General features: G+C 36.2%; 1 protein-coding gene across 1 annotated transcript in view; it reads left to right on the top strand.

Moving 5' to 3' along the window:
- Positions 1 to 4,726: 4,726 nt before the first annotated feature.
- Positions 4,727 to 9,980, top strand: part of LOC145623942 (protein RRC1-like) — a 30,552-nt gene continuing 25,298 nt past the window's right edge. The window contains exons 1-8 of the mRNA XM_081676860.1: positions 4,727 to 4,894; positions 5,461 to 5,539; positions 5,622 to 5,757; positions 5,923 to 5,968; positions 8,358 to 8,418; positions 8,505 to 8,648; positions 9,365 to 9,475; positions 9,649 to 9,814. Of these exons, the coding sequence (XP_081532986.1) occupies positions 5,465 to 5,539; positions 5,622 to 5,757; positions 5,923 to 5,968; positions 8,358 to 8,418; positions 8,505 to 8,648; positions 9,365 to 9,475; positions 9,649 to 9,814 (739 nt within the window). The 5' untranslated portion in view covers positions 4,727 to 4,894; positions 5,461 to 5,464. The remainder of the gene's footprint in view (positions 4,895 to 5,460; positions 5,540 to 5,621; positions 5,758 to 5,922; positions 5,969 to 8,357; positions 8,419 to 8,504; positions 8,649 to 9,364; positions 9,476 to 9,648; positions 9,815 to 9,980) is intronic.

Below are 9,980 nucleotides of genomic sequence, written 5' to 3'. Positions count from 1 at the left end.
CTTTTCTCACAAAAACACAGGAGGTATGGGATTGAAAGACATCTTTACAATCAATAAAAGGCTACTGATGAAGCAAAGCCAGAGATTATATACTAAACCAAACCTCCTAGCCAGTAAAGTTTTTAGAGTAAGATATGGTAAGGACCCTATCTCTGTTGGATTGTAAGGAAAGAAGCTACAAAAAGGGTCATGGGTAGCACGAAGTTTGATTAGAGCGGTTCAAGAGCATAAGGAAGGAATTGGGAAGAGGATTGGAAATGGTCAGTTTACAATGATTGATTAAGATATTTGGGCTAACAGAAGGAAGGTGCAAAGAAAGAACTCAATCGAATTCCAAAACATCTAGAGAGTCTCTGAGTTAACTCCTAACAGGAAATGGAAAGTAGGACTTATTTGGAAGATGTTCGAAGAAGAAGCAGCAAAGGACATCCTAGCAACACATATCACAGCAAGGAACCATGAGGACGAATTTGTCTGGAACAGAGACAAGAAAGGGATGTACAACTTTAAAACAGGTTATTGGTTCATAGAGAACAAAGGATCAGTCCAAATGGAGTCACAAAGAGAGAAGAAATTTTAGAAAGAGTTATGGAGGAGTGATTTTCACCCAAAGGGGAAAATCTTTATCTGGAAATTAACACAAAATATAACTCATACTAAGGACAACTTAGAGAAAAGGGGCATCAAGTTAAGAAAACAATGCCCCTTATGTTCTTCTCAAGATGAAAGCACAAACCACCTATTCAAATTTTGCGACATCGATCTCAAGAAGGATATGGGCAGCCTCCCCTCTTGGCATCAACACCTCTAACAACTATTTTGTTTATTGCAGGGATTGGGTGATAGACTGGTTCATTTACCTTTAAAAAGAGAGAACATGAAGATCATTCTCTTCTGCCCTAGTTCAATTCATAGCCACCTTATGGGCTATTTGGTTACATAGAAATGAGATCACTTTTAAAGTATTAACCCCAACTCAATTTTGGAGTTAGCACAGTCACACGTCTGAAGATGGATAGCAAAAGTGAAAAACAGATCTTCACAAAAGTAACGACATATCATGATCACAAGCACCAAAGGAAGATTCTAATCTGGAAGTCAGGGTTACTCGCTATCTGTTTGTGTGGATGCAGCTTGGAAGGAAAAGTACAACAGTGCCAAGGGAGAGTTGAAGGCAACTACTGCTTGGGTAGCAGAAGGGAACCAAGGTGCCCAGATGCAGGGAGCGTCTAGAATCTTCGCTCTGACACCAACCCAAGCAGAAGGAATAACAGTTTTGCAAGCAATACGACAAATCCAAGCACAGATAAAGAATATATATAGTTATCAAATTAGACTCTTATAAATCCGGATCAAGTGGAGGAGGAGCTTAGGCAGATCATCATAGACATAAAGGAAGCTGCGGAGATAAGGGACTGTGTGTTATGTATCAAAGTACAATGTCAACTAGTCCATAGAGCCCATGTAAGTGCAACAGAATGCAGGAAACATGGGTGAAAGTTATTTTGCTTGATGTATTTACCCATTGTTAAAAAAAAAAAAAAAAAATAAACGAATATTTGATATAATGGCCTTGTTTGGCAATTGGTTGTTGGTTGTCGGCTGATTTGATTGGCTAGTTTGACTGGTTGTTTGTATAGCAATTTCTAGCATACTCCTGGAGTACCATGTACACGGTACTCCAGGTTTTATAAAACTCATGTTATTTGGATGTTAACTCTTTGTTACTTCAAATTATATATATGTTATTTTTAAGTACATGTATGTTATTTCGCCATTTTTCTCATTCATGTTCCTCCCGCACTCATGGCAGGGTAAAGTCGTATCCCCTTAATCAAAAGTAATTCCTAAATCCTCTAACTAATGTAGATAGGGAAGCAGGGTCGAATCCACAGAGAAATGAGTCTTTCTATTCCTAATTAATTAATATAATCTAGATTATAAAGTAACCAAAATATAATAATCAGAGGAAACTAAACTACGAAGATTAAGAATAAGGAGAAAACAATGAATAAAAGGCCTAGGGTATAGGTTCACCAATAAATAATATTCCAGGGTAAAACATAATAATTAATCATCAATGCACAAATTAATCATCATAAAGGGCTTTCACTACGTATTACAACCACACAATTAATTTACCGGCATTAAATCTCATCTCTCGAATCTCGACTTAACCATTTATAAATTAACCTGCCTATTGAAACTAGACCTAAACATCAATTCTCATATGTCGAATCTCGAATCAATATTGTTAAACTCATGCATAAAAGATCTGCGCAAATCTAGTCACAAAGCATTAAAGCAATCAATAGGAAATTAATCTAGCATTGATAATCAACAACAATAAATTACCCCTTCATATTATTTATGGATCCCCACAAACCCTAGAAATAAAACTACTCACACATAATTAAATCTAAACAAATCAAAGTAATAAAACAAAACATGATCAAAGGAATAAAATAAATAACTAAGATTAAGAGAAGAGAAATCGTTACCAAATAAATCTGGAATTAAGAATAAAGTTGAGAACAAAGTATCAGAGAGAGAAACTCATCTAAAAGCTAAGTAGAGAGAGAAAATCTAATAAAGAATTAAGAAAAAGTAAAAGAAGTTATCTAAACTCGCTTAACAGAAAAGTATTTATAATAAGCAAGAATCCTAAACTAAAACAAACTTAAACGTCGATAATTAACTCCTAACAATAACACGCGCCCGATCGGGCGAGGCACCGCCCGATCAAGCGCGCCTTTTTCCTCTCAAGTATGAATCTCGCGCCCGGCCGGGCGCGAGTTCGGGGGCCAGCCTTGCTTCTAGGGATGTCAGTGGGGCGGGTCAAGTAGGAGACCCGCCCCATCCCCGCCCCAGTGGGGCGGGGATGGGTCTTGGTTTGGTGGGTGGTGGGGCGGGGATGGGGATGAAAACGATACCCGCCATGGGTGATGGGGCGGGGGTGGATTTTAAGTTGTACCCGCCCCACCCGCCCCACTTCGTACCCGCCCCATCCCCACCTCATACCCACATATACTTTTATATTATTTTATAAAAATAATTACGTGAAATAAATATTAATTATAATATTTTGTACTACACTTATGTTATAAACAAAAATGTGTGTAATATTAAGAATATTTTTTTTAATATTATAATCCGTATTAATTATGTAGGATTGTGTATTTGAGACACGGAAATTTGGTGGGTCTTGGGTGGGGATTAGGCGGGTATTTGGTGGGGATTAGGCGGGGATGGATATCCAAGTGGGGGGTGGGGCGGGGATGGTTTTGGAGTTGTACCCGCCGGGGCGGGGATGGGGATGAATATTAGACCCGCCGCGGGGATGGGGATGGGGATGGGGATGAAAATGATAGGTGGGGATGGGGATGGGAAGGCCAACATCCGCCCCGCCCCGCCCCATTGACATCCCTACTTGCTTCCCTCACCCGGCCGGGCGCGCCTTCGGGCGTCAGCCTCTTTGGCCGGGTGGCTCTCTCGGGCCACTATTTGGACTTCGATTGGGCTTCAATTCTTCGGGCCAATCTGGATTTCCTCTTCGGGTCTTGAATACTTGGTCCAAATGCCCCGGTATCACATATACCGAGCCCTTAATCACCGGTTCGATGACTCAAACCGGCCCTGGGCTATAGAATCTGGTCGTGCTTCTCCAATGCTCGTAATTACTCCATAATATCTCGGGAAAATGCTCCAAAAGTGCAAATCCCTGCAAAAGTCAACCAAATCTACGAAAACACTAGAAAACACCAATTAGTAATAAAAGTGGCTCCAGAGAGCCAAAAACACTACTAATCATGACCAAGGGACGAGGGTAAAATACTATATAAATTGGACATATCAACTCACTCTCTCTTCCTCTCAGTTACTCCAACTCAAAATCATACACTTTCTCTCTCCTTTCTTCTTCCAATTTTTTAGGTTTTCTAGGAATCAACCTCACTCTCACTCTCTTCCTCGCACTACTCCAACTCTAAATCTAACGCACTTTCTCTCTCCCCTTTTCTTCTTCTAATTCTATGTGTTTCTTAGAAATCAATTGATTTGAAGGTAATTTAAGGGTGTAAATGTGTTTATGTCTAGAAATTTAGTATCTTCTAAAGTGTTTGATTCTCTTCAAGATGCCTTAAAACTCAACACTACTAATGTTATTTGGATGTGAATTTATTATTAATTCAATTTATATATATATATATATGTTATTTTTAAATAATTACATGTTATTTAATGTAAATTAAAAGTAGCATGAGTTGGGGTTGAAGTAATAAATAAGTAAATAACATATTGTTGTAACAAAATAACACAACATTTAAACAAAATAACATAAAGTGTACGCAAAGTAACTCAAATATATTGTGTAAGTAGTACCATGATCCATAGTACTCCAGGAGTATATAATACTATTTGGTTTGTATTGGCATTTTTGTTGGCTGTTTGACTTTTTATTAGTTTAAAAACATGTTTGGTAAAATTGGCTTTTGGATGTTATTACTTATTAGTAACTTAGGTAGCCAAAAGCCAAAAGCTACTCCAAGTAGCTTTTTCATTTTGGGTTAAAAGGCAGCTTTTCAGCTGGCTGAAAAAACCATTTATCAAACACAAATTTTGAGTGTTTGACCAAATGAAAAAGCCAAAAGCCAATCAAAAGCCAACGAAAAATCATTTACCAAAGAAGCCTAATATGTCCGTAATGGATAAATATTGTCACAAAAAAAAAAAAAAAAAAAAAAAAAAAAAAATTGAACGTAGCCCTACCTGTTTTCCTCCTCTCTCTCTCAATTTCCCATTCTAGAGCTCTGAACGTTCTCCATTGAAGCGCACTCCACGTTCTCCATTGAGCCGCCTTCTAACATTTCTATCCTCCATTGAAGCAGCTTCTGAGGTAAGTTGTTCTTTCCTTTTGTAATTATCATATCAATTTCACAATCTAGGGTTAGTCCTTGATCTAATTTAATTTAATTGTCAGTATAGTAAATTTAGGGTTCGAATTTTGAACTTATTGTTCTAATCACTAAGGTTATGAAAGATTATAACATGTTGCTACAGAAGAAAATTATGAGCCTGGTTTCACAATTGAATCAAATATGCCTTTTCTCCAAAAGATTATGTGATTTTCGAGTATGATTTGATGATTGAATTAAATTTGTTTGCTAATGTGTTGCAGAACCCTTTAATTTTAGGATCGAACTATGAAATTGGACCCTTCTCCCTAAACTTGAGTTTGATGATTATCAAGCTAAAATACAACCACTCCAACTATGCAGCCACTTTTGTTTATAACCCTTTTATCGTAGGAGTCTAGGATGAAAAATGGGACTTTACTCCATGGGCGCTGGGCAGTTGCGCCTTCGTACTGCCTCGGGTAGTCGGGAATGGGCTTAGTTGTATAAATGAGCTTGTTTTGTCTCTTTCTTGTACTTACTTTTGTATTGAATACTCCTGAATCAGCGACATGAGCTCTTTTTCAATTACTCGAAAGAAAACTCCTTTCCAAAAGCATAGAGAAGAAAAGGAAGCAAAAAAGAAGGTACAAGTGTTTATCTGGCTTGAATGTTGATCGGTCTGCGTGGGAAGATAAATATTTATGTTGATTGGTGTTATATTTGCAGAGAGCAGAAGATGAAACAGCTCGTCTGTATGAGGAATTTCTGGAGTCATTTCAAGGAGAGGATGCTCCAGGGTCGAAGGCTTTTGTACGAGGAGGTTTAATCAATCCCAATGACAAAGTAAAAGCTGATTCTGAAGGTTAGGATTATGAGTCTAAGAAATATATTTACAATATATTTGGTATGGTTTTGCGCATTAGCAGTTGCATACTCTTCTTGTTTCATTTGTGTTATGGAGATGCTTTACACTATACTTTGGGTACATTAATAAAAATATGGGCCTTTTATTATTCACAAATGGCAGGTGGAAATTCCAAAGATGGTGTATCAGGTTCAAAGAAGGGGAGTAGGTAATTGAATGCATTTAGATTATACATTGATTAGACAATGTGAGTTAAAAACTATAATGTTGTAGTGTTGTACTATGGCGACATCTCTTAAATAGAATTAGATGTTAGAATAATTAGGTAACAGTTTCCCAGCTCGTTCATTGCATCAATGTACTGTATTTTTAGGCATCTTTTGTATAGCTGTATGGTTTATGTCTTATCCCATGCACTTTTTGTTCGGCAAATATATGGTAGCTCTATTTGTTTGACATGGACGGTTTACTTGAAACCAGCATGCTATGGCCTTGTTCTTTCACCTTGTAGAAATATGTTTGATGAGAAGTTTGGACAACGGCTAGTGGCCAATACATTATGATATGCTGAATTAAGGGTGACTAAGTTCATATTAGCTCAGTAAGGGCAACTGAGTTAATTCTAGATAAGTTCATATTACAGCCAACAAGTTTAGATAATATCCAACATGCCAAGAAAAATTAGATAAGGCCCGGTAGAATATCATGTGATAGAATGAAGCATAATAAAACTAATGACATAGCAGCGAAAGTCTTAAGAAAGTATCATGCTTCTATTGTAGGATTGTAGTTGTTTATCCAAGTAAGAGTAACCGTTTTTCATACAAAATTAAAAATTGAGACTCTAGTGCTGTTATCTTGTTAGCTTTTGTGGTCATCCATGTCTATTGTATGGCTCCTGATGGATGAGATAGAGTAATTGATGATGGTGTGCCACCTTTTTTTCTTTTTCTTTTTCTTTTTTGTTAAATATAAGTATAACTTTTAATTCCACTAGTCACATTAAGTAAGCAAAATAATTCATTGTTAGCTGTCTAATTATGTAGTAAATGTTTGTCGTCATAAGCAATAATCTAACTTAATCTTTCTGATACAAGTGGAAATTATGCAATAAGAAAAGTTTTTGATGCAACTGCATGATTTTATTTAGTGAATTGTAGAAGGGTATAATGTCTACTAAACTAAAAAAAATCCTTATATAGCTCTTGTAAAATGGTTAATTACAACATGTATAGCCAAATTGGTAAGTAGTAATAAGTGGTGGTAAGAGTGATGAACTTGTATGTGTATTTTCCATAAAAGTCTAGGGTTAATGTTGATAATATTGCAACTCTATTCCCGAGTATCACTCAAGCATTTGTTATTCTCTATATATTCCCTTATTCCCCGAATTTGGAGTGTCCTACTTTCATCTAATTCACAGGCAAGCATTATGTAGTGTTGAATGTTGAATCAGTGAGTCTTACTCATTACCATTTCTAGCTGTCGTATAATTAAGAATGAATTTTGTTTACCTTGAGGTAAAGAAGCATCACCGTAGACATTGTCATGGAACTTCCCTTGCAAAATTACATAGAAAATCATAACCATTACCACCATATATCACATACTACCAACTGGGCCATTAATAGTTCTAAATTACATAGAAAGACAATGCAATAGTTCAAACTCTCTTTTTTGGCTTCTAAATTATAACCAACTTAATGGGATGGAAAAAGTTAAATGTTTACCTCAAGGTAAGACAATGCGATAGTTAAAAATTCAGCGCTTTTGAGGAAACTTTATGTATAGGGGCTAAGTATTTTTCTTTAGTATTTCCTCTCTGTTTCTAATTCTCTTTTATTCTTACTTCATCTCCATTGTTTGTTGCTAGAGCCATTCTTTTTTGTTAAATTTGTAGGATAGATAAATGTATAGGCTAGAAATGTTTTATATTATGATGTTGTAGGTTATTGAAGTAGGTAAAGCCAAAATGAAGTATGCAGTAGTAAAATAATTTTCACACCTTATATGCTATAGGTTGGAAGGAAATTTAATTTATAGTATAGTGCTAATATACCCTTAATATATTTTAATGGAAAGAGAAGTGTTTCTATTGATAGGTCATTGTGACAAAGGTGATTTAATGAAGATATTTCTGAACAGGGGTTTTCTCTGGTTGTATTTACCACTCTTTGTCCTTTTATAATGTGCTTTTGTAAACAAGAATGTGTTGATAGGAAGTACTGCGTTGTCACTGATGTTATGAACCAATACTTATTCCTAAACTAAAGCACTTATGAATGATTATTACATTAATTTATGACTTCATTGAATACATCGTACATGAGTTACTAAAGTGTCAATTAGCTGAGTTGTCATTTGTTTTTCAACAAAACCTCCTTATACGAAGAAAAAGCATCCCAACGTCTTTGGCGAGAAGTAGATTCTTAGTGTGATGTTTATTGGAAAATTGCACAACTTTATATTTCATGTTTTCTTAGTTAATAGATTACTTTGTTTTCCGAGACTACCTATTTTCTCTTATCTTCTTGAAAGTGTTGCTTTTCAACACTGTTGGTGCTTTGCCAAGTGAAATCGATCTTCGCAATTGGCAGATATGTTCCATCATTCTTACCACCACCAATGGCACCTAAAGGCAGAGAATATGAGAGGGAGGTAGGAACATATCATGTAAATTTTTTTTTTTCCTGGTTTCCAGTTGATTAGAGTTCTAATTCTTAGGCTTTCATTGAAATATACAGGAACCTAGAGAGAAGTCAAAAGAAAAAGAGAAAGGAAGAATGAGAAATATTGACAACTTTATGGAGGAGCTAAAGCATGAGCAAGAGATGAGAGAGAAGAGAAATCAAGATCGTGATAAATGGCGTGATGGGGAACTTCCTACAGTAAGTGGATCTAATTTTGATATAGAATACCCTGAGACAAACTTGCTCTATTTTACTATTTCCTCTTGCAACAAGTGCGACTTAAATGTTGGAATGTTTTTGTGTTTGCCCCAATGCTTTTGCTATCTTGAGACATTAACTTTTATTGCTTCGTAAAAAACAAATAATCTAAATAGGAGCTGCTGATTAAGAAAGGATTTTAACATCTCTATTATTTATTAACATTAAAAATGTGGTGCTGATGCAGAAAGGATTATAATACCTTAATTATATGGTGCAAGATGATTCCACATATTGAGGTTGGAATGAGATCGGCTGGTTTATTTACTTTTGTAGAGACTCAGATACAGAGAGGAGGGAAAGGAAAAGTGAGAGATGGTAGGATAGCTTGTAATACTGTGCATGACTAATTGCTTTTTTGCGGTCTTCACCTTCCATCAATATGAAGGGAGCTAAAAAAAGGGACATAGATTAATTGCATCACAAAAGATAATATTAACTATTTGTTGCTGATGAGTTCTTGCTGATTCATCAATAATCATTCCTGACTTGGTTTGAATAAGAGGGGGGGGGGGTGACTGGAATTGGTCAATGTTGAGACATGTTTGTTTGGTAGAGCCATTCTTATGAAAATATCTGGTCGATACTTATTCTGTCTAGCACTTTTGGTTTCTTCTGTTGTTTTACTCTGACTTTTATTGTTTACCCTTTGTAAGCCTATTACCCGATTCGATGAGCTGCCTGATGAATTTGATGCTGGGAGGGGTTCTTTTGATGATGGTGATCCACAAACAACAAATCTCTATGTAGGAAATTTATCACCAAAGGTTAGTCTGAAATTGCTGTTAAAACCTTGTCCTCTGAACAATATTTCCATGCTTTTTCATTACAGAAAAAACTATATGAACAATCTTAAAGTTTCTAGATTTTGAACATTGCTGTTCTCCAAATATCATTGTATGAGATATTGATGAGACTGTCATTGCTTTACATGATTTAGGTTGACGAGAGTTTCCTTTTGCGAACCTTTGGGAGATTTGGACCTATTGCTAGCGTAAAAATTATGTGGCCTAGGACAGAAGAGGAACGAAGGCGCCAAAGGAATTGTGGGTTTGTTGCTTTTATGAATAGGAGTGAAGCACAGGCTGCTAAGGATGAAATGCAAGGTTTGTTACTTCATTATTTTCTCTCATGCAATATGAGGTTAAGTAACTCCTTGGTTGTTTATTACCATTCTAGTCCCCCCTCCTCCTCCCCTCTTGCCCTCTTTAGGTAATTCCAGGGTATGGAAGTGTGTACTATGATTTTGAAGCTTGACTGTCTCACTCTTGT

Source organism: Chenopodium album, chromosome 3 (genome assembly GCF_948465745.1).
Source record: "Chenopodium album chromosome 3, dcCheAlbu1.1, whole genome shotgun sequence".
Lineage (NCBI taxonomy): Eukaryota > Viridiplantae > Streptophyta > Magnoliopsida > Caryophyllales > Amaranthaceae > Chenopodium > Chenopodium album.
Note: the sequence above shows the minus strand (reverse complement) of the source record. Positions and strands in the feature narration are given on the sequence as shown.